At 40.4% G+C, this 26,199-nt stretch overlaps 1 protein-coding gene across 2 annotated transcripts in view; it reads right to left on the reverse strand.

The window, feature by feature from the left end:
- Positions 1-26,199, reverse strand: part of MED23 (mediator complex subunit 23) — a 115,726-nt gene that overhangs the window by 83,720 nt on the left and 5,807 nt on the right. Inside the window, exons 1-9 of one of the 2 annotated variants that reach the window (XM_075862387.1) lie at positions 25,309-25,601; positions 23,600-23,631; positions 21,051-21,138; positions 18,614-18,738; positions 16,703-16,814; positions 10,476-10,574; positions 9,963-10,064; positions 2,279-2,348; positions 987-1,099 (exon numbers count right to left, since the gene is read on the reverse strand). In XM_075862387.1, coding sequence (XP_075718502.1) covers positions 987-1,099; positions 2,279-2,348; positions 9,963-10,064; positions 10,476-10,574; positions 16,703-16,814; positions 18,614-18,738; positions 21,051-21,138; positions 23,600-23,631; positions 25,309-25,347 — 780 coding nt within the window. In that variant the 5' untranslated portion in view covers positions 25,348-25,601. Of the gene's footprint in view, positions 1-986; positions 1,100-2,278; positions 2,349-9,962; positions 10,065-10,475; positions 10,575-16,702; positions 16,815-18,613; positions 18,739-21,050; positions 21,139-23,599; positions 23,632-25,308; positions 25,602-26,199 lie in introns of those variants that run through there. The other variant, XM_075862388.1, reaches the window with a different exon arrangement.

The following is a 26,199-nucleotide window of genomic DNA, read 5'->3' on the forward strand; positions in this document are numbered from 1 at the left end:
ATTATTTTTACTTTTTTAGATACAGTTGCTCTGTACTCTGTATACAGAGCAGCTGCATCTTTAGCGAAGACCTGAATCCATCAGTCCTGCGGACAAGACAGGAGCTGTCACAACTAAGTTATAAGCTTAGATGTAATGGATAACAGGTGGAACCTACGTGTCAGACATGCAGGACCCGCTTTCACTGAATCAGTAAGTCCCGTGGACCTGACGGGTACAGGATTCAGCAAACTATACAGCTACGGTGATGATATTATGCTATGATTATATTAGTGGATACAAAGCTACTCTCTTTTTATTTCTTTTTTTAGTTAAAGGGGTTCACAGAGCAGGTATTAACGTCAGTAACTGTTTACGTCAGCCCTATAGCTATTGAACAGAGATGCAGCGCACATGCGCGACCACCACTGTATTCAAAGTCCTCCTCACTGCGATTGTGTAGCGATCATACATTGATCACCTATCCTGTGTATAGGTGATAAAAGTGCTTAGCGGGAAAACCCCTTTAAATATATACTTCTTTAGTAACGAATTAACACAATTGCTTAAGACAGATGGTAGGAGTTTAGCACATATACGTGTATTCATTTTCTTATAGGTTTCCAGTTAATACGTTTTGTCCTGCTCCCCAGTTAAAAGTTATGCTTGTCAATATCTATGTTTAATTGTTCTATGTTATTATTAATGGCATACTGTATTTGAATAATCTTGCAGATATAGATGCAAAGAGTGTATGTTTGAATCGGTATTCTTGGTCAGTTGAGTGGCAACTAAAAATGGCAAAAGGCAAATACTAAGCAATAGTCCCACAGTGGTGAACAACTTCTGTACAGTGAACTACATTCACGGAGTTAAGTACACGGTTGTGCTTGTTTTTTGGTTTCCATTTTGGCTTGGAAGGTAGTGCATTTTTTCTGCATTACTTGTAAAAAAGTAGTGAAGCAAAATTTGTCTGAATACCACTTTGTTTTTAAATATGGACTCACCTTGTCATAGGGCAAAAGACCTTTCAGCGGAAAGCGCAATGTCAAAGGGTCCAATTTCCAAGAGTTACAGATGGCTCCCGAATTATTCACCACAGGAAGAAGACTGCAGCGGCCTTAGAACATAGTGTGTGATAAACAAACAAAAAAAACAAAAAAACATTTTACGAAACATTTACAAATATTCCACCTTTAAACATCATGTTAAGCAACAAATAGTTTATGAATTCTTAGGGTATGTGCACACACACTAATTACGTCCGTAATTGACGGACGTATTTCGGCCGGAAGACCCGGACCGAACACAGTGCAGGGAGCCGGGCTCCTAGCATCATACTTATGTACGATGCTAGGAGTCCCTGCCTCTCTGTAGGACGACTGTCCCGTACTGAAAACATGATTACAGTACGGGATAGTTGTCCTGCAGCGAGGCAGGGACTCCTAGCATCGTACATAAGTATGAGGCTAGGAGCCCGGCTCCCTGCACTGTGTTCGGTCCACTACTTGCGGCCGAAATACGTCCGTCAATCACGGACGTAATTAGTGTGTGCGCACATACCCTTAGGCTATGTTCACACGGGGTATTTTGCAAGAGGAATATCTGCCTCAAAATTCAGTTTGGAAGTTTGAGGCAGATATTTCTCTCCCTGCACGCCGATTTTCGCTGAGTTTTTCGCGCCGTCTTTCGCCCGCGGCCATTGAGCGCCGCGGGCATAAAACAGCGCGAAATACGCTTTCTCTGCCTCCCATTGAAGTCAATGGGAGGTCAGAGGCGGAAGCGCCCGAAGATAGGGCATGTCGCTTCTTTTTCCCGCGAGGCAGTTTTACTGCTCGCGGGAAAAAGACGCCGACGCCTCCCATTGAAATCAATGGGAGGCATTTTCGGCCCGTTTTTGCCGAGTTTTGCGACGCGGTTTCCGCGTCAAAAAACTCGGCAAAATACCCCGTGTGAACATAGCCTAAGTGTACTTTTCTGCAATAGAAAATACAGATCTACTTTTTTTTTTTTTTTTTTTTAGATACAGATAGAATGTACAAATCCAGGCCTGTAGTGCTCTAAGGGATCCATATACATAAGATCGCTGTATTCCAATTGGTTGTTCAGCTAAGTGGCTATCAGATGCCACAGGATTAGACATGTTAAAATCAGACTAGTCCAATCCATGTTTCCCTGACAGGGGAAATTGTCGGACAGCTGAGCTAGGTTGTCACCAATGACATTAAATTATTTGCAGGTTCTGCTATCAAATACCCAATCTGTTTGGTCGTGTGTGTGCGTGTTTCTATAAACGTACCACAGATGGAGTTAATTCTTGCTGTGGGTCTAAAACTGTCAACAAAGTCCGATACCAAGTTCCCCAATAACTGGAAGAAATAAATAAATTTCAGCTCTAAATGTAGTCACAAAATGATGAGTATAAAACACATTGTTAAAAACAAAAAAATACATGACTTATTCCCAGTAAGTCGCAGTTCACATCACAATTAGGGCATATACTGAGTGTGTACCAGTTTGAAATGTAAGTGTTGACAAACATTTGAAACTGTATGCCTATCCATTTGCGTACATCACCCATTGTGTAAAAAAACTCATTTTACTGAGGACAAACGCATTCAACATGGTAAAAAGGAAGGTATACAGACATATTCTGTGCAAATGGGCAATCTTATGATATATGGTTGGCTAGTGAAGTCTATGGGTACATCAGCATATAGGCCAAACACGCATCACAATTATCATGTGAACAAAGTTAAATTGGCAATTATTTGAAGCCACTTGCGGCTATTGCTTCATAAATACATGAATTTCTACAGGTGAAATTCCCTGTGACCCCTCTACTTTATCTCCTGCCCAAAATCCATAAGGATTCCACTCGGCCCCCTGGACGTCCTATTGTCTCAGGGAGTGACTCCTTGTTTGTCCCAGCGGCTATGTTTTTAGATAAAATTCTTAGGCAGTTTGCCATTGGTGCGGACTCCCACATCAGGGACACCTCAGGCTTCCTGGTCAGGATTCAGGATCTCATGATCCCTGACCGGTCGGTTCTGGTTACCCTTGATGTGGGTAGTCTTTATACCTCAATTGCTCATCAGGAGGGCATTGATGCCTCGCTTTTCTATTTGGAGAAGTCGGGCTTCTCTGAGGACAAAATTGGGTTTGTTCAATCATTATTGGAATTTATTCTTGAGAAGAATTATTTTTTGGTAGGAGATACATTCTATCTACAGAAGAGAGGAACGGCAATGGGGTCTAATATGGCCCCCACATATGCCAATATTTTTATGCGGCGGATGGAGGAGGACCTTGTCTATATGTCCCACCACTTCAGTCAAGTACTGCGGTGGTGGCGATACATAGACGATGTCTTCCTCATCTGGACCGGTTCAACTAGTCAATTACAGGATTTTGTTACATTTCTTAACGGTTTGAATTCCACAATTATATTTACTATGTCGTTTTCCACAAGTTCTATTGAATTTTTGGACACTCGGATTTCTATTGTTGATTATAGATTGGTTTCTGATCTGCTCTCTAAAAAAACGGACAGAAACAATCTCTTACACTTCACTAGCGGACATCCAAGAACGATGTTGAAATCACTGCCTTATAGCCAGTTGATTAGAGTCAAGAGGGTGGTGAGTCAAGAGGATAAATTGTCCTCAAGACTCGACCAAATGTGTAAAAAGTTCTCTGATCGGGGTTATCCGAGTCATGTCTTGGATTTTAATAGACGGAAGGTTGAACTGCTGGATAGACAAGACCTCCTCAGTGGACAGTTAGCTAAGAATAAGAACGTCCGGTTACCATTTATCTCCACTTTCTCCTCATTAAGCCCACAGATTGGTGGGATTCTGAGGAGAGATTGGAAGGTATTGGAGAGAGCCTTTCCGAAGGTTGCTGAATTTCAAGAGAGGCCTATGATGGCCTATAGGAAAGGCAAAACAATTAAAAACAGTGTCAATATTGGGTCTTACCGGAAAAATCAGATGTTCCTGGCCCCTCCGAAACATGGCTGTTATCCATGTCTTGGATGTAACATCTGTGACAATATGATTAAGGGCGGCGTTTTTAACCACCCACAAACTGGTCAGATAATAAATATCAAAGGTTTTTTTTACGTGTCAATCATCCTATGTCATTTATTTGTTGAGTTGCCCATGTGGTCTTCACTATGTTGGTGAGACTACTACAGAAGTGCGTCTCAGGATGAGAAATCATAAATCAAACATTAATACCAAGAGGCAAGACCTACCAGTGTCGAGACACTTAGTTGAGAAAAAGCATAGCTTGTCTCAGCTGAGATTTAGAATTATTGATTCGGTGCCTCAGCTGAGACGTGACGGTGATAGAGGTTTGGCACTCAAAAGAAAAGAGCTAGAGTGGATTTTTAAATTGGAAACTATGTCTCCTAAGGGGTTGAATATAGAATATCCTTGTGGCCCGCATATTTGAGATAGTGGTGGTGCACTTGTTCCCCCCATAGAATTATAGGGATATGATCGGTTGACGTTCTTGAAGGTATATTTTGTGTCTTTGATGTATAGCTAATCTGAGGTCTTATTTTGACCTTTTCAATATACATATTTTATGTTTGTTTTTATATTCACAAATACTGTACATTAATATGTTTCTTTTTCACACTTTTTAGATACACAATTGCATGTTAAGCAATTTTGAGAGATATTGGAAAGCGGCAGAAGCCTTTTCTCTAAGACTATAAAGTCCTGTTTGGAATATATACCAACAGAGTTCTAATTAGATAGTCAATTTAAAATATAGCGATGTAATGTTTTAAGTATGTCTTTATGCAGATTGTATAGTTATAATGCTGTTTATAATGGTATTTCCTCCTTTGTATTTTGAATAAATGTTCAATACCGTCTCTAACAATTGTGGGCTGTGCATTGATATTTAACGCATATCACTTATTTTGGAATATGCGTCCCTCTCTGTTATGGGGCTTTTTGTCGGGAATATTTGATATCCCTGCTTGGGATGATAATATTCCCTGCATTATAATATTTTCACTTGCCCCAATGGTGACTATAGTCACATTATATCGAGTCATAACGACATTTATTCTTATATTTTCACCACTAGGGGGTTTACTCTATTGATAGCATTGTCCCTTTTTCTTTAGATTCAGTTTTCCTATGTGTGGACATTACGGTACAAAACCCATGTAATCTTTTGGGTGATGGATTGTATAGTCCATTATAGCATCGGGACTATGTTTAATCATGGATATGATGCTTTCTAAAACTTTTTCCTTTCTTTATACGTTTTTTTCGCCGCTGGTGCATGCGCAGTAGTGGTGGAACGCATGTTCCGTCTCTGCGCATGCGCAGTGGTGATTTGCTGCTCGATGCGTTCCACCGGACTTAATATCCGGTGTGGGCGCCATCTTGGAGCATGCGCAGTGGACACGCGCGAAAGTGTCAGGCGCACATCTTTATCTCTGCACAGACCTAACGATTTACAGTAAGTACATCGCTATTAAAATAGAATTGGCCTCTGCCCGTTTCCAATTATCTTAATTGCCCTTATCTACATCGGTTTTTGTGATTAATATTGCACTTTATACGCATATTACATTGTTTTTATATGCTCTACATTGGAAGAAATATGTGCACTTTATGGTTGCCTTTTCGGAATATTGGTATGTATTTATCTATTAGGTTTTATTGGAATTATACATATAATTGTTTTATTGTATGCTCCGCCTATTTATACCTGACACTGTGTTTAGTTTGTGATGGCTTGAGAAAGGTTCCTGTTGAACCGAAACGTTGCTGTGTTGAATAAATCCACCCTGCTTTCATCTACTCTGAAGTCCTGGTGCCGTTACTGTGTTCTATGCTTATATATATATATATATATATATATATATATATATATATATATATATATATATATATATATATATATATATATATATATATATATATATATATATATATATATACACACACACACACACACACAGAAAAAATCATTGTGATTTAGCTTAACCCGTTAGTGACCGCCCCATAGTGTTTTTACGTCGGTCACTAACTGGCTTTATTTTGATGCAATAGACTTTTTACGTCGCTGCATCGGAATAAATAAACAGAGCAGGGAGCTGTCAAATCTCCTTGCTCTCAGCTGCCAGAAGTATCTGAGGGCTGGGGGCGTCCCTATCAGGGGTCGATATAAGTATCGATATCACCCGTTTAACCCTTCAGATGCCGTGCTCAATAGCGTGCACCGCATAGGAGTGGTTTTGGAGAGAGGGAGGGAGCTCCCGCTCATCCCACTGACACCCGGCGATAAAATCGCAGAGCGTCTGTCTCCCCGATGGCAGCCGGGGGGCTAATAAAGGCCCCCAGGTCTGCCTGTAGTGAATGCCTGCTCAATCATGCCTCTGGCATGACCTAGCAGATGCCTGTCCGTTTTACACGGACAGGCATAATACACTGCAATACAGAAGTATTGCAGTGTATTATAAATGTGATCGTAGGATCGCATAGTGAAGTCCCCTAGCGGGACTAGTATAAAAGTAAAAAAAACAAAAATGAAAAACCCACTTTTCCCCCTTACAAACTGCTTTATTATTAACAAACAAAATAAAGTAAAAAAGTTACACATATTTGGTATCACCGTGTCCGTAACTATAAACTTATTACATCACTTAACCCGCACGGTGAACGTGGTAAAAAATAAAATAAAAAACAATGCAAAAATTCAACCCACAACCCACTGAATAAAGTTATTGTGTTATTTATACCACACGGTAAACGGGGTAAATTTAGGACGCAAAAAAGTGTGGCGAAATTGCTGTTTTTTTTCTATTCCCCCCCAAAAAAAGTTAATCAATAAATTCTATGTACCCCAAAATGGTGCTATTAAAAACTACAACTTGTCCCGCAAAAAACAAGGCCTTATACAGTGATGTCGACGCAAAAATAAAAAGGTTGTAGCTATTTGAATGAGACGATGGAAAAACGTAAAAATTGGCTTGGTCATTAAGGTCTAAAATAGGATGGTCATAAAGGGGTTAAAGGGAATGTGTCACGAATTAAACCATTTTTTTTTAAAAGTAAGTTACTTATTTCGATTATATTTTTTACGTTTTTTGCTGTATCTTTTTTTTCTTCCACATGGTGGAAAGTATTAAAAATGTAATAATTTGACAAGTTTTCCTATGTTGGCCACCAGAGGGAGAACTTCCCAGAATTACAGCAAGGTGAATAAGGCAAAGCCTGACTCACAGCTGCCGTAAATGTGGGGGGGAATCTCACCGCCCCCCCTCCTACAAGCCAGGAAAAGGTGTCTTCAAATTGCTAAGCAGTGTCCAGCTGCCATTTTTGGAGTGATTGTACAACTGGCAGCTGGCAGAAGCTATAGAACACACACTAAACAAAGGGAAAACAGCTCCTGATTTTAAGCAATATTTTAAGCTGCGTTTTAGTCAATGAAAAACGGCTCCAAAAACGTCCCAAGAAGTGACATGCACTTCTTTTTGGCGGGCGTCTTTATGTGCCGTTTTTGGAAAACTGTCGTGTAAAAAACGCCCTGTCGGAACAGAACGCCGTATTTCCTATTGAAACCAATGGACAGATAGGCGTTCTGATTCCGATTTTTCAGATGTTTTTCGGGACGTTCACGGCACGAAAAACGGCTGAAAACACTGCGTGTGAACATACCCTGAGGCTGGGTTCACATGACCTATTTTCAGACGTAAACGAGGCGTATTATGCCTCGTTTTACGTCTGAAAATAGGGCTACAATACGTCGGCAAACATCTGCCCATTCATTTGAATGGGTTTGCCGACGTACTGTGCAGACGACCTGTTATTTACGTGTCGTCGTTTGACAGCTGTCAAACGACGACGAGTAAAAATACAGCCTCGTCAAAAGAAGTGCAGGGCACTTCTTTCAGACGTAATTTGAGCCGTTCTTCATTGAACTCAATGAAGCACAGCTCAAAATTTACGGCTGTCAGAGAAGCCTCGCAAAATGCAAGGAGGAGCTTTTACGGCTGAAACGAGACAGCTGTTTTCTCCTGAAAACAGTCTGTCTTTTCAGACGTAAAAGCCACTGCTCGTGTGCACATACCCTTAGAATGATGAAAGTGAAGTGAATGACTTTTGAGTTGACCGGTTCACATGGGCGTGCAATTGCCAAGTTGTTTTTTTTGCGCAATTTACGTAACAAAAAATGCATATAAACGCTTGATTACGCTTTTTATTTACATAATTGGTGAAGTGCGCTGTTAGTATACAACGCACTTTTTTACACACACGTTTTTAAAAAAACACGTTGTGTAAAGAAATGTTGAGTTAATTCCTTTCCACACAAACGCTCCGCAGACATGCTCCGCTCCGCTACACACACAGCTCTGCTACACACAGACAGCTACCACACGTAGCCCAAAAATCTACTTTTGCTAAATATACACACACAGTGCCACAGTGGTTGCGATAGCAACGATACCAAATTTGTATTGTTTTTGTATGTTTTACTACTTTCACACAGTAAAAACACTTTTTCAAAATTATTTGTTGTGTCTCCATATTTGAAGAGCCATAACGCTTATTTTTTCGCCGACGCAATTGTATGAGGGCTTTTTTTTTTGCGGGACGACTTGTCGTTTTTATCGGTACCATTTTGGAGTAGATGCGACTTTTTGATCACTTTTTCTAAGGCTGGATTCAATGAAAACAGCAATTTTTGCATGGTCTTTTATTTAATTTTTTAAGACGTTCACAGTGCGGGTTAAATTATGTAATAAGTTTATAGTTGGGGTCGTTATGGACGCGGCGATACCAAATATGTGTAACTTCTTTACTTTATTTTTATTGTTAATAATAAAGCAGTTTGTAAAGGAGAAAAAGCGGGTTTTTCATTTTTTTTTCACTTTATATTAAACTTTTTTACTAGTCCCACTAGGGGACTTCAATATGCGATTATCCGATTGCATTTATAATACACTGCAATATTTCTGTATTGCAGTGTATTACTGCCTGTCCGTGTAAAATGGACAGGCATCTACTAGGTCATGCCAGAGGCTTTATTAGGCCCCCGGCTGCCATCGGAGACACAGACACTCGGTGAGCTTATCACCGGGTGTCAGTGGTATGAGAGGGAGTTTCCTCCCTCTCTCCAAAACCACTCAGATGCGGTGCACGCTATTGAGCACCGCATCTGGAGGGTTAAAGGGTCAGATCGATACTTATATCGATCTCACACGTTTGAGCAGGGATGCCCCCAGCTCCCAGCTACATCTGCCAGCTGAGAGCAGATAGATTTAACGGCTCCCTGCTCTGTTTATTTATTCTGATGCAGCGACGTAAAAAGGCTACTGCATCAGAATAAAGCCTGTTAGTGGCCGCCGTAAAACACTATGGGGCGGTTGAATAAAAACACATAAATTAATTTTAAAAAAACAATCATGTCACTGTCCCTTTAAAAGAGGATCTGTCATGTTTTTGAGGGAAGCATGAAGTAGTGACAGACACGCTAATGTCAGCAGTCTGTTACTTCTTAATGTTCAGTCGTTTAGGAAAACTTACATGCTCTACTTGCTGCACGTGGCCAGCTCCAAAGCACTTGAGTCCAATGACATGTATGTTCACCCCCTGCCGCTGATTGACAACATTTCTCCCTATTACTGTGCATAGGGAGAAATGTATGAATCTGTAGCTGGAGGGAAGGGGTGAGTGCATATCACTGAACTCTTCGCTGGCAGCACTGGACTAGCACTGCAAATATACCATGTAAGATCATCTAAACTACTGAACGTTACTAAGCCTCAGACAGCTGAAATCAGCAGGTCCGTCACTACTTTATGCTGCTTTCAGACATGGCAGCATAAAAACCTGACAGATCCTCTTTATGAATAGAAGGAAATTAAATACAAAGAGTAAACAACTTATTCCGAAACAAAATCTATAAGCGGCTCTTTTCTTTTACGTAGCTTTATAATAAATCCTTACCCAATGTGGAAGTTTTCCCTCAGGATAAAGTTTACGGATTTCGGTGACTGAGAAGTATGCTGGAAGAAGACACGCATTTCTGTCTAATATGTAGGCTACAACCTGTAATAGAAAATGTTCATTTGTATTTCCATATTTCTGAAGATGTAAAGTTATACGTTATTCTATGTTCCTTTAACATGATCTAAAACGGACCAAAAACACAAATTTTGTATTACATGCATCTCAGGAAGTGCCCTATATGGACACAATATACCAAGCCGAACTGCCTTATTCTATGACCCTCTCAAAAAATGTCACGTTTGGTCACATAAATCATTGTAACATGCATACACATCACACGAAGACAAGTTACTCACAGAAATATTTCTAAGGAGTTATTACCTACGTTTGATTACGTAGATGAGGTAATAAAAATGGCAATGTTACATATGCAGATATCCATTATCTAGATTATATACCATTGGAGATATTAATTCTCTATAGTAAAAAACAGGTATTTATGAAGATTACCTCTCTTGCTGCTAGAAGCTGCTGTACAACAGCAGAGCTCACAGTGTTCGGAATAGTATGAATTTTCTCCACTATCACTCTCAAGAGATCCCTTACTCCCTATCAAGGAAAAGTGAAACTTTAAGTAAAACAAAAACAGCAAACCATTTGAAATAGTTAAATTCATTTTTTAGTTTTTCAAAATAAAAAAAATTAAGGACAGTACATGTAAAATTATATATATATTAGTTTATTATTAGATTTTCATCTGAATTTACACCTTTAACCCATTTAACTACGTAGGTAGTGTAATGCATTCTAGCAGCGATCCAGCGGCAAGTCAAGTCCCCTAATGGGACAACAAAAAAAAAGAAAAAAATATTTTACAAAACTGTACAAATAAAAAAAGTTACATAAACTGCTTTTTTTTCCCCATAAGTCTTTTATTATAGGTAAAAAATTAAACTGTAAAAAAAATAAATAAAGAGTACACATTGGGTATCACCCCGTTCGTAAGATCCCAAACTATAAAACCAATATTAATTTTCCGGCATGGTGAACACCGCAAAAAACCTAAGTAAAAAACAATGTCGGAATCACTATTTTTTGGTCACCACCCCACAAAATATACAATAAAAAAAGTGATCAAAAAGTCGCATGTACCCCAAAAACAGTACCAATAAAAACTACAACCCGTCCCGCATAAAACAAGCCCTTACACAGCTTATTTGACTAAAAAATAAAAAAGTTATGGCTCTCAGAATATGGAGACACAAAAAATACATTTTATAAAAAAAAGTGATGTTATTGTGCAAACACCACAAAACATAAAAAAAACTATATAAACATATGGTATCGTCGTAATCGTATCGACCAGCAGAACAAAGTAAAATTTATAGCCCAGGGTGAACGCTGTAAAAAAGAAAGAATAAAAAAAAACATTGTCAGAATTGATGGTTTTTGGTCACCTTGCTTGACAAAAAATGGAATAAAAAGTGATAAAAAATTTGCATGTACCCTAAAAATGGTACCAATGAAAACTACAGATTGTACCGCAATAAATAAGCCCTCACACAGCTCCGGTGGTGAAAAAAATAGAAAAGTTCTGGCTCTCAGAATATGGCGATGCAAAATGTGCAGAGTGTAGCAAAAGTGGATACGATTTTGCAGCATTTATCAGTGTGACACCGGCCACATATCTACGTATTATTATTTATTTATCCCATTATTATACCCTCTTCTTGTACCCTGATGTACCCCGCACAGATTACATATACCCTGATGTACCCCGCACAGATTACATATACCCTGATGTACCCCGCACAGATTACATATACCCTGATGTACCCCGCACAGATTACATATACCCTGATGTACTCCGCACAGCTTACATATACCCTGATGTACTCCGCACAGCTTACATATACCCTGATGTACTCCTCACATATTACATATACCCTGATGTACTCCTCACATATTACATATACCCTGATGTACTCCGCACAGCTTACATATACCCTGATGTACCCCGCACAGATTACATATGCCGTGATGTACTCCGCACAGCTTACATATACCCGCACATTATAAAATGAAATACCAGTAAAACTCCAAACAGAATTACCAGGCAAAATCTACGCTCCAAAAGCCACTCCATTTCTTCTGAGCCCTACACTGTGCCCAAACAGCAGTTTACATCCACAGATAAGGCATCGCCATACCAGGGAGTGGGGGGGGGGAGCGCGATTAACATTTTATGAGATATTTGTCTTCAGTGGCACAGACTGGGCACAACATGTTGTGCACTAAAATGGCAGATCAGTGGAAAATTTAAAATTTAAAATTTCACTCTGCACCATCTGCTGCGCATTAACCCCTTCGTGCAGCACGACTTAATAGCATGACGTGGTGCGGGGGGTGAAATATGTTGCGGACTGTTCCATACGCTGCGAGTGTCAGATGTTTATTACAGCTGATACGGACAGGAATAGCAATCACGCTGTTACAGGAGCCTATAAAAACTACAATATACTGCAACATATTAGTATTGCGGTGTATTGTACCACCAACCTAATGATCGCTGGTTCAAGTGCCCTAGGGGGACTAACAAAACGTGTAAAAAATAAAAAAAAAGTGAATAAAGTTATTAGTGGAAAAAAATGAAATAAATATTATAAGCAAAAAAAAAATAATAATAATAACTTTTCCCATTTTGTCTCTAAAGTAATGTAAAAAAAAACAAAAAAAAAAAACAAAATTGGTATCGCTACGTTCGTAAAAGTCAGAACTATTACAATTTACCATTATTTAATTTGCACGGTGAACGCCGTAAAAAATAAAATTTAAAACGCCAAAAATCGCTGTTTTTTGGTCACCTTAGGTCTCTAAATTTTTTTTAGAAAAAGTGCTCAAAAAAGTTGTGTGTACCAAACAATGGTACCAATAAAAACTACAGCTCATCCCGTAGAAAAAACTAAGCCCTCACACCATTCAATCGACCAAAAATAAATCAAATTTATGCCTCTCTGAGTCATGGTGAAACGAAAGAATTTTTTTTTAACAAATAGTTTTTACTTTGTAAAAGTAGAAAAACCTAAAAAAATAAATATACATATTTGGGATAACCATAACTATATATATTTGGAATCACCATAAATCGTATTGAGTCGCATAAAAAATTTAAGTTGACGTTTTCACTGCATGGCGAAAGCCATAAAAAACGAGACTTAAAAATCAATGGAGGAATTTTTGAACAGTTTTTTCCAATTTCAGCCTGAAATGAATTTTATTTTCAGTTTCCCAGTATATAAAATGGTACTTTAAATGGTGTCAATAGAAACTACAACTCCTCCCGCAAGAAATAAGCCCTCACACCACTCTATTGACAGAAAAATAAATAAAAGTTATAGCTCTCAGAAAGCAGGGGTTGAAAAACGAAAAAGAAAGAAATGGATCAGCCCGGAAAGGGTTAATTAATTTCTAATAAAAAAACATTTATGACCACATGTTGGGTATAGCCATACTTGGGAGAAATTACTTTACAAATGTTGGGGTGCTTTTTCTCCTTTAAGAAAAAATTCAACATTTAGTGGAAACAATGTTGATATTCATTTTTGCGGCCTAATTCTAATAAATCCTGCAAAAGACCTGTGGGGTCTAAATGCCCCTAGATAAATTCCTTAAGTGGTGTCGTTTCCCAAATGGGGGTCTCTTTTGGGGGGTTTCCACTGTTTTGGCCTCTCAGGGGCTTTGCAAATGCGACATGGCAACGAAAACCATTTCAGCTAAATTTGAGCTCCAAAAGCCAAATATTGTTCCTTCCCTTCTGAGCCCTGCGGTGGGTCCAACCAGCAGCTTATTACCACATATGGCATATTGCCGTAATCAAGAGAAATTGCTTTACAAATGTTGGGGTGCTTTTTCTCCTTTATTCCTTGTAAAAATGTCCACGTTTTTTCAGGGGAAAAAAAATAATAAAATAAGTAGATTTTCATGTTCACAGACTAATTCCAATGAATTCAGCAAAAAAAAAAAATAATAAAAAAAAAAACTGTGGGTGCTAACTATACCCCAAAATACATTTCTCGAGGGGTGTAGTTTCCAAAATGGTCACTTTTGGTGGGATTTCCACGGTTTTGGTCCCTTCCAGTGCATTGCACTGAAAAACCATTCCAGCAAAATCAGCGCTCCAAAATGACGCTGCTCCTCTTCTGAGCCCTGCTGTGGGTCCAAACAGCAGTTTATTACCACATGTGGAGTATTGCCGTAATCGGGAGAAATTGCTTGACAAATATTGGGTTGTTTTTTCTCCTTTATTTCTAGTAAACATTTCTAAAGTTTTTTCATAAAAAAGAATTCTTTCACAGACCAATTCCAATGAATTTAGCAAATAAACGGTGGGGGTCAAATACTAACTATAATACCCCTGGATAAATTCCTTGAGAGGTGTAGTTTCCAAAATGGGGTCACTTTTGGTGGGGTTTCCACTGTTTTGGACCAGAAGACCTCTTCAAACTTGACATCGTGGCTAAAATATATTCGAAAAAAAAAAAAAAAAAAAGGGAGGCCCCAAAATCCACAAGGCTCTCCTTTGCTTCGGAGGCCGATGCTTCAGTCCATTAGCGCACTAGGGACACATCTGTGATATTTCTAAAAACTGCAGAACCTGGGCAATAAATATTGAGTTGCGTTTCTCTGGTAAAACCTTCTGTGTTACAGGAAAAAATGTATTAAAAATAAATTTTGTCAAAAAAAAAAATAATTAAATTGGTAAATTTCACCTCCACATTGCTTTAATTCCTGTGGAACGTCTAAAGGGTTAAAACACTTTCTGAAGGCTCTTTTTAATACTTTGAGGGGTGTGAAGTTATCAAAATGGAGTTATTTATAGGCACTTTCTAATATATAAGGACCTCAAAGCCACTTCAGCTGGTGTTTGGGCACGCTGTGGGGCTCAGAATGGAGGGAGCGCCATTTGGCTTTTGGAGCGCAGATTTTGCTTGGTAACTGTTCCGCTTGGGGTTTTGAAGGTATTTTGGTTTATAATGTGGGAGTATATGTAAGCTGGGCAGAGTACATCAGGACATAATAAGAGGTTATAATAATGGGGTAAATAAATAATAATCCGCAGATATGTGGCTGACGTCGCACTGATAAATGGCGCCCGATCTTATCCGCTTTTTGGACACTGCACAATTTCTGTTGCTATATTCTGAGAGCCAGAACTTTTTTTATTTTTTCTTCACCGGAGCGGTTTGAGGGCTTACTTGTTGCGGAACAATCTGTAGGTTTCATTGGTACAATTTTAGGGTACATGTGATTTTTTTTTATCACTTTTTATTAGATTTCTTTGGCAAGCAAAGTGACAAAAAAACGATTTCTGACAATGTGTCTTTTTTTTTTTACAGTGTTCACCGTGCGCTATGACATTTTATTTTATTCTGCGGGTTGATACGATAACAGCGATACCAGATGTATATAGTTTCTTTATGTTTTGTGGCGTTTGCCCAATAAAATCAGTTTTCGATAAAATTATTTATTTTTTGTGTCACCATATTCTGAGAGCCATAACTTTTTTATTTTTCAGTCAAAAAAGCTGTGTATGGGCTTGTTATTTTGCGGGACGGGTTGTAGTTTTTATTGCTACTATTTTAGGGTACATGCGACTTTTTGATCACTTTTTATTCTATATTTTGTGAGGCTTGATGACCAAAAAAAAAAAAATTGTGATTCTGACATTGTTTCTTAATAAAAATGTTTGTGCTGTTCACAGTGCGGGGAAAATAATATTATAGTTTCATAGTTTGGGTTGTTATGAAGGTGGCAATAAAAAGTACACATATTTGGTAACATTTTCATTTTTTTCCTATAATAAAAGACTTATTATAGGGAAAAAAAAAAGCATTTTTTTGTTTTTGTAACTCTTTACACTTGTATAAAACATTTTTATTATTTTTTTGCTTTTTACTTGAAGATCTGCAGCACTGATCGCTGCTATAATACATTATACTACCTAGGTAGTATAACATATTATAAACGGTCAGTGTGACGCTGAGAGTCACACTGACAGGAAGCCTATGAGGACCGTCCTCCAGCTGGTTCTCATAGGCTGCCGTGCAAGGCAGACCCGGAGGTTGTTGTATCGCCTCCAGTTTTGCCTTATAACCGACTGCAGCACCCGCAATCGGTCCCCAGGAAAGTTTGTTGTAGCAACAAACTTTCCAGTTCGGTGCTACAACAAACTTTCCCTGTGATCACATGACCGGGACCTGAACCAATTAGGTCCCGATCATGTCTCCGGGACCAGAGGTAGGGGTTAACAGCGCGATCCGGGTGTCAGTCCTACTCTGAGACAACCGGATCGCGCTTTTAACACCCACCGTGAATTCACGTTGGCGCTGCACAGAGCCCAGCAAGTGCCGACGTGAATTTACTGTGGGCGGTCGGGAAGCGATTAAGGGCTCATTTAGACGAGCGTGTATCATGTCCGTGTGACTGCCGTTAAAACAACAGTCATCAGACGGACGTATGGCTGAGGGTATATGATGCAAAACAGATACAACTGATCCAGTGCTGGTCCACAACTTTGAAATAAAACAAATGTTGCACAACTATGTATGAGCCGGTTGTACTTTGCAGGGAAAATCAAGCGCATACATCATATAGAAGTTTCTGTCATAACGTCTTCAGAAGTTTCGCTGCCAGTGAATTCTAGGTGAAAATTTGAACGATAGGATAGAAGTACATACCTTATAATCAACACCACCGATAATTTTCAGGACAAGCTTAAACGTTAACACCCAGAGCTGTGTTCTTTCCCATTCCAAGGCATCAGAGTTCACTAAGGCCTCACAAACCATTCTGAGGTAAAGATAAAAAATATTAAAGATTTACATTCTATATTGCATTATGTATATTGAAAGTTTCTGGTTTAAGTTTATATGGAATGGTAAGCCTGCAAATGGGCAAGCAGTGTGACCCAGTTGCTTGAATAGTATCTCGAAGGCCAAATGTACACAATGCGCATTGCATGCGGTTTTGCCGCATGTATTTGCGTCCGACAAAACCGTCAAATTTTTCTGCACGTACATTTTTCTGCAGTGGGTATTTTTAAAATAAATTCAGCATCATATCAATTTATCTTGCGTTTCTGCTTGCCAATTGTATCGGACGTGTTCTAAAGAAAAACGCACCAAAACCCCAGCATGAAAATGCACCTATTTACGCATCAAAATGAACATAAAAACACATAGAATAAACGCACGATCAGGTGAGGTTTTACCTGTGAAATTCCTACGTTTTCCTGTGGTTTTGATGCGTATTTTCAGCAGCAAATTACGCAACATGTGCATGTAGCCTTAAAATACTAAACTGCACTGGTCAAAAAAGCATAAAACTGAAGTTTAATAGATACCGATGGTAAAATTAGTTACACCTTGTAATCCATGAGGTAATATGGATTTTAATACTCCAGCAGACCCATAAACAAGTCCCCCAATCTGAAGCGCTTAGCAACATTCATTAGAACTATCTCTACGCATTACATCCACAGGCAACTTTATCAAGTACATTCACATAAAAGGAAAGGGACACGAATGTTTTAGATAAGCGAAGAAAAAAAGATGACCCTGAAGGTTTGTTATTGAGCTAGTTATGGAAACAAAGTCACCGGCGACCAGAGTCTTCCCTTTGTCAGGGACAGATAATACAAGTCTCCGCTGCGAGGAGCCCACAAAGCAGATCTCAGTTTACTGGACGTTTGTGAAGATTATATGGTGGACAAAAGCTACAATGTTAGAAAATTCACTTGTGATTTTATTTTTAATTTTTAATTTGAGTTAGACTTTAATAAACTGCAATATCAATTCCTACCTAACTTGAGTAATATTGCGTGCAATGAACCAACGCAGGATTTATAAAACAAGAAGGATTTGTTGTAAAACATAGGTTTACTTGTTTATATAAAGGTTTATTAGTAATAGTATTAGGGTTGGATGGTGAATACTTCTCAGCAGTTTGATCGTGGTTGTTGCAATTAAAGGGGTTTTCACATGAGACATTTATGACATATCCGCAGGATATGTCATAAATGTCAGATAGATGCGGGTCCCAACTCTAGAACCCACACCTATCTCTAGAACACGGCCCCCTAAACCCCGATCTAGCTTTGACTGATCTTGCCGACTCCTGGCCACTTCCTGGTTATACAGTCGGGAGTTATGAAAACAGCGTAACTCGCTGAGCTGCGCTGTTTCCGTAACTCCCATAGTAGTGAATGGCAGTTACGGAAGCAGCGTAGCATGCGAGTTACGCCGTTTCCGTAACTCACGACTACATGGCCTTTTTCATGGTCGGAATTCACCTCATTCAGCCGCAACACAGAGCGGCTGAACAGGGCTTAGGGGGCCCCGTTATGGAGATAAGTGCGGGTCCCAGAGGTGGGACATGCATCTATCTGACATTTATGACCTATCCTGTTGATATGTCAAAAATGTCTCACATAGGAAAACCCCTTTAAAAAGACAGAAAATATTATATTGATATACCAGCATTAAATGAATGCTTGATCAAGTCAAGGATACGTACAGCAATGCATTTTGGTAGGAGCTAAGCAATAACTAATAGGTTCATAAAACTGTCCCATCAAATCATCAACATACCTTGGTGGAAGGACAGAGGTTTCTACAGCCATAGCCAGACAGTCATACAGGAAGGAGATTCTTTTTGGACTATGTTGCCCATGAATAAACCTTACAATCCACTGGACACATTGCTCATGAGAATCCTGAAACGGATGTATAAAACAATGATTTCATGAGTTTTGATAGAGATAAACTATCACAGATATCACATCTAGACAGATTTTTAACCCCTGAACGACCGGCGTATAGAGTTTTTATGTCGGCTGTTTGGGGTAGCTATTTTCCTGCATGGTGCAGGGTGCTCCTGAAGTCCGAGCTGTTGCTAACAGTCTCGGGCTTCAGGGCAACGATCGGAGACCACTAGCAGTGGTCTTCGATCATATTTAACCCCTCAGATGTAGCGCTCAATAGCGAGCGCCACTTCTGAGTGGTTTTAGAGGGAGGGAGCTCCCCCTCTCACCCCACTGGCATCCTGTGTGAATGGCGGGGTGCCAATGGTTTCTATGGCAGCCTGGGGGACTAACAAACGCCCCCAGGTCTGCCTTTAGTGAGGCAGTAACACTGCAGTACAGAAGTATTGCAGTGTATTATAAAAGCGATTAAAAGATCGCATAGTAAAGTCGACTAGTGGGACTAAAAAAAAAAAAAAAAAGAAGTTAAATAAAGTTTGAAATAAATAAAAGTCCCAAGTAAAAAAACAAAGATGAAAAACTCACACAGCACATCGAGATCTCACGAGATTACGCTTGTTGTGCTGGAAGTCACACACAAACGTTACCGAAGTGTCGGGATTGTGAATAGACATCCCGTCCTGGTTGGACGTGATGTCTATTTACTGTCAAGACACTTCAGTAACGTTAATGTGTGTGTATGTGGCTGCACATAGTGAACAATACAGGATCACTATGTGTAGAGTAAATGAATGGAGAGGAGTGCATGACTCTGATTGGTCACTGTCATACACTTCTCTCCACAACGCCCACTTGGTCAAAAGTAAAAACGCGCCCAGTTGTCTATTAAGAAAGTCATTAGCATAAAGCTAAAATAGGTCATAACTTGGTGAAAATAGATAGTTTTTCTAAATAAAAAACACTGCTGTGATCTACATTACAGCGCCGATCAGATTATGTACAAGATAGGCCACTTATAATGTGGTGACAGAGCCTCTTTAAGAGATAACTTTATTCTTTACTTTATTTTTTACTTGTAATGTATTAGCATACTCCTGTATGCTAATAATCATATGGTGTCACTATGACACAGGATGCTGTTAGGGCACACTATGTGCCGCCCTAACAGCAGGCAATCTGAACAGACAGCTCTGGGGTCCTTTCTAGGTCCCCAGGGCTGACTGCAGAGGGATTCCCTGCTCTTTGATTACGTCACCGGGTTTCCAGTGACGCTATCGAAGAGGGGATTTCCCTTTGATCTTGCCGCGGTCTGTGAAAAAGGGTTAAACAGCTGGGGTCTGAATGTTTTCTGACCACAGCTGTGTTCAGCAAGCTTCTCTAAGATCAGGAGCTGTTACAGCTCCTGCTTAGAGGATGAGCGCTCACAACGACGCCAAAATACATCACTGTAGACTAAGCACCTGAACCGCCTGCCGTCAAAAGACGGTGGGCGCTCATTAAGGAGTTAATGGGGTTGTCTGGGAGAATAAGAAAATAAAGTAACTGCAGGAGATGTTATAAACCAACAAACCAAACATTACTCCGTAATTAAATCCCCTAAGGCTCCAGCGCCGATAATCCATGTGACCGCTGCAGCCAATCACTGTCCTCAACGGTAATGGTAGCAAGTGAGACATATAAACGTAAAGTTTAATTTTACCCACGGCAGGCACAGCACAAATTTTGCCACATGCCCTTTAAATCACAATACGCAAAACAAAACACAAATGGGTATGTATACAAGGCCAAAAATACTATAGAATCACTATGTATACCAAAAATATATATTTTATTAAGAGTAAATATACCACATAAACAACTAAAAACATCTAAGATAGCATAAACACGCTAGACAGTCTCTTGGGGGTTGCCACCCTGATAAGCGGCCAGCAGAAAACCCCCCACAATACCACCTAATCTCCTCAGCATACGTTGCTAATATATAAGCATAAATGAAAGAAATGTTGCATCAAACCATCTGCATAAATAAAGTGTAGTTACGTAATAGCCAAAGAGGGGCTATTACGTAACTATGCTGTATTTATGCCGCGGGATGCATTTTCGGGCCGTGCTCCCATACAAAGTAAGGGAGCACGGCCCGTAAAACGCAAAAGATAGAACACGTTCTATCTATTGCGGTACAGTTTTACGGCATGGACACCTATCTGTAGCGATACGGAAAGGTGTCCGCAGCCAATAGAACCGAACGAGTCCGTAATTGTGTACCATATCACTGTCCGCAATTACGGAGATTTTTTGGGGCCTAAGTGATGAAGAAATCCTACCTGAGGAAGGTCATTCCAGAACTGCCTAAATGCGCCAAGGCAGCTGATAAGCTTTGTTTTTTCATCTTCTGGTGTGTCCATAAACATACTGAAAATATACAAATACTAATGTTAGTTAAACAATACAAAACAGAGGCGCTTAACCCCTTCCCCCTGCTTGCATTCTGGGCCCTAATGTCCAAGCCATTTTTTACATTTTTACATTGTCACATTCGAAGAGCTATAACTTTTTTATTTTTGAGTCGGCATAGCTGTATAAGGTCTTGTTTTTTGCGGGACGACTTGCAGTTTTTATTGGTACCATTTCAGAGTAGATGCGACTTTTTGATCACTTTTTATCACATTTTTTTAAGTCAAGATTAACAGAAAACAGCAATTTTTCCATTGTTTTTTATTTTATTTTTTACGGCGTTCACAGTGCGGGTTAAATAATGTAACAGCTTTATAGTCGGGGTCGTTACGGACGCGGCGATACCAAATATGTGTAACTTTTTTGCATTATTGTAGGTTTTTTTTAATAGTAAAGCATTTTGTAAGGGGAAAAAGTGGGTTTTTCATTTTTTTTTTTTTTTATTAACTTTATTCTACTTTTTTTACTTTTATACTAGTCCCACTAGGGGACTTCACTATCCTCCGATCGCTATTATAATACACTGCAATACTTTTGTATTGCAATGTATTACTGCCTGTCCGTTTAAAACGGACAGGCATCTGCTAGCCTGCGGCATGATCTAGCAGGCATTCGCTCCAGGCAGACCTGGGGGCCTTTATTAGACCCCCGGCTGCCATAGAAGACACAGACACTCGGCGATTTTATCGCCGGGTGTCGGTGGGATGAGAGGGAGCTCCCTCCCTCTCTCCAAAACCACTCAGATGCGGTGCACGCTATTGTGCACCGCATCGGAAGGGTTAAACGGGTGAGATCGATACTAATATCGATCTCACCCGGCAGAGCAGGGACGCCCCCAGCTGCCTCTGGCAGCTGAGAGCAGGGAGATTTGACGGCTCCTTGCTCTGTTTACTTTATTCTACAGCAGCGCCGTGGAATAGCGGCGCTGTAGAATAAAGCCCATTAATGACCGCAGTGAAAAGGCTAATCGGCGGTCATTAAGGGGTTAATATAAACAATTAGATAAACAATACAGCCACAGGCCATCCATATGATGTTGTAGCCATATGAAATAATTTCATGACCACACTGTGCTTCAAATGAAACTCAAGTGACCACATGGTGTTGATGGCAGATGGACGACCCTAGCAATCGACCAGGTTGTTAACATATGGCCACAAGCGTGCTACAGTGGGGAAAGAGTTCAAGTTTTCTACCCGACAGGTGACCTAGGGACAATAATTTAAGTGCTGTTAAAGCCCTACTAGTACTTAAAGGGGTTTTCCCATCGCAAACATGATATATCCACAGGATATGAAATAAACGTCTGATATGTGTGGGACCAGCATCTATCTCTAGAACGTGGCCCCTAACCCTGATCCTACCTTCTCCCGTTGTGGCTGAAGAGACGCGATCCTCTATTCTGAGCGGAGTTCGGCCTCCCAGGATGACGTTTCATGGACTGCAACGTCATCCCAGGAGGCCTGACTGTACTCAGAGCAGAGGGACGCGTCGCTATGACAATGGAGATCGGGGTAAGTATGAACTTTTTTCTTTTTAGCTGTATTTCCACAGCAGAGATACTGCCTGAAAAACTGTACCACAATTTGGTGCGGGTTTTTTGGTGCAGAATTCCATGCAGTTTCCACAACCGTATACGCTGCATATTCACCCTGTGAGCACTTCCCCTTACAGTATCCCCCTCATAGAAGCAGGAGGTCTCCCGTTCTTCAAGTGCTTGAGCTTTTATCACTACATGAGGATTTTATTTTCCTAATTAGATATGAGAAAGGTTTTATATTTTGGAGTCATATTACTTCATGAGGATTGTTTATTATTATTGTTGTTACTATTTATTTAGATACTGCCACAATGATGTACACCAATACACAAAGGGGGGAAAAAATGCAGTATATGATTTTGTAATAAAATAAACACAAACAGGAAAACTGGAAAGATAAGAAAAGTCCTACCTGCAAAAACTTATAATCTATAAGGATAACAGGTAAATAGATATGAGAGGGGTGGGACAGCACTGCAACCCTCATCAACACGATCTGCAATATAACAATACAATCCCTGCATAGAAACAACTTCTCAGGCTGGTTTCGCTGCTTGTGACAAATTTGTCAAAAAGTTCAAACACGTAAGGCCGAGTTCACATCTGCTCTCAGGCTTCCGTCATTCTGCTCCGTCAAAGGAGCAGAACGAAAATGTTGGAAGCGCAGGCTCGGTTGATCAACGGAGACAACTGGCGCCCGATGGAACCCATTGACTTTGTTGGTTTCCGTCTGGGCGTCAGTGGATTAACCAAAAACAAGAGCGAAGCATGCTGCGTTATTGTTTCCGGTACTTTTGGCGGCCCTTAACGGAGCCTCCAACGCAAATGTGAACAGGTCCTAAGGAATTCAAAAGTTGATCGGAAAGGCAGGGTACTCACCCAGCAAAGGCCTCTTCAATGACCTCTGTCTTCTGTAAAAAGAAACAAATGCATTTACCGTTTCTATTTATTGTCCATCTATAGTGAAGAACTACTAGCACATGCTAATTACAAAAATATATATTTTACCGGTACACCCCCCTCTATGTAAACTACATTTCATTTTCAACAGGGAAAACACAAACCTCTCTTGCGATATTGGCTCGTTACAACGGACTTTACTGTATGCCGCCTTGTATATAATAACTCACTGGTCAATGGTAGAGGATTCTCCAGATTGAGGCCTGGTTCACACGAGCGTGTGCGTTTTGCGTGCGCAAAAAACGTGGCGTTTTGCGTGCGCAAAAGTTACATAACAGCTTAGTCTGTCAGCCCCGTATGATGCGTGTCTGCGTGATTTTCGCGCAGCCACCATCATTATGACACTCTGTATGTTTGTAAACAGAAAAGCACGTGGTGCTTTTCTGTTTTCATTTATACTTTTTACTGCTGTTGCGCGAATCATGCACGTCACACGGAAGTGCTTCCGTGTGGTGCACGTGATTTTCACGCACCCATTGACTTCAATGGGTGCGTGATGCGCGAAAAATGCACAAATATAGGACATGTCCTGAGTCTTACGCAGCGGACTCACGCTGCGCAAAAATCACTGACTGTCTGCACGGCCCCATAGAGTAACATAGGTCCGTGCGAGGCACGTGAAAATCACGCGCGTTGCACGGCCGTATTACACGTTCGTCTAAATAAGCCCTGAACATTATTCTTAGGGCTTATTCAGACGAATGTATAATAGGTCCGTGCAACAAGCGTGTTTTTCACGCGCCTCGCACGTACCTATATTAGTCTATGGAGCCGTGCAGACTGTCAGTGAGTTTCCCGCAGCGTGGGTCCGCTGCGTAAAACTCACGACATGTCCGATATTTGTGCGTTGCTCGCGCATCACGCACCCATTGAAGTCAATGGGTGCGTGAAAATCACGCGCAGCACACGGAAGCACTTCCATGTGACGCGCGTGATTCACGCAACAGCAGTAAAAAGTATGAATGAAAACAGAAAAGCACCACGTACTTTTCTGTTTACAAACATCCAAACAGTGTGTCATAATGATGGCGGCTGCACGAAAATCACGCAGCCGCGCATCATACGCTGCTGACACACGGAGCTGTTATGGACCTTTTGCGCATGCAATACGCACACGCTCGTGTGAATCCGGCCTTAGAATGTAGCCAAACGTTTGACACACTTCTGACAGGTCATAGTGACATATGAGAAGTTTGGATTGGTGGGGGTCCGGGGATCAGATTACTCGGATGTTATCCTGAAACTGCAAACTAGATATACATATAAAACGTAGTGTGATGAAATAGTCTGGTATGTGGATTTGTGGTACGTTATATTTTATTTTATGTGAGCACCGTATAGACGCATCATGTCAGTGCTGTACATAATAAGGGTTATATTAAAGCACCGTATGGCGGTATTACTTAGACTCTATCGGAGGGAGAGTATGGTACGCCTACTTTTTCGGACATTTGCGCTACTACTTCAACACTATATAAGAATATCCCTCAAAACCTAATCCAGGAAAATAGAATGGTTAAACCCCAGTTTACTGGCTGCAGCGATTTCATTAGAATTCTTTACCAGGTTACACGAGACGTCACTGCTACATCCCATAATAATGCTGCTGCATAAGAGCGCACACTTACCACCACCTCCTCAAAGATGCTCTGTAGCTGGGACTCCATGTGCACGGAGGGATAACAGAACGGCGCTATGAATGAAGACGGGCAGCGCGACAACAACGGCCTCACCACATACTACGCGTCATGCTGCACCCACTCTAACGGGAATGCCCAAATATCACACAATAACCTACACCGGGCAGCTATTCCGATAACAATACATAGTGTAATATAATGGGTGTTTCTGGCTTTTCTCTCCGGGTTAGAGAGTGCAGCGCATAATTCATTCCCTCCGGAAACTAGGAACTTCCGCCTCATTCAGGTTCCACAACGCGATATGGACAGCATTAGTACTGCGCATGCGCGCTCGGAGTAGGCGGCGTACTTGGCATTCGCCTACATACAGTAGCCTGAACCAGAGGAGGATTCTGGGAGCTGCACAGCCCTATCTGTTGTACTTTCATGGTGCGCCAGGTGCTTTCCTACTCACTCCCCATATCGTTCTGATATAAATCATAAAGTCATTACCGGGCTGAAGTTAATTACCAATTTACACTTTTTTTTCCCTCTAGGAGTGTATTTTTTCTTTTTTTACTGGTTCAGTGACTATGGAACATACTGCGTAGGACCCACTGTCACCGAAACCGTCAGTCCCCCTGAGCTGACAGATTCGAGTTTCAACACAAGGAACAGCTTATATGTATCCAGGATACATAGAAGCTGTATCTCAAAAAGTTATTTTTTTAAATAAAAACAAATTACTAAGATGCACTCAACACTATAATACTTTGTGTTAGTAAAAAATAAATAAAAGAAAAGTCTTCAACGGTTTACATAGCTGTTAATGTATATGGCCATGGTAACTAATAAATATTGGACTTCTCAGATCTCCACGATGACCGCAGCACCTTTTTT

The sequence above is a fragment of the Rhinoderma darwinii genome, chromosome 4 (genome assembly GCF_050947455.1).
Source record: "Rhinoderma darwinii isolate aRhiDar2 chromosome 4, aRhiDar2.hap1, whole genome shotgun sequence".
In the NCBI taxonomy this organism is placed as follows: domain Eukaryota; kingdom Metazoa; phylum Chordata; class Amphibia; order Anura; family Rhinodermatidae; genus Rhinoderma; species Rhinoderma darwinii.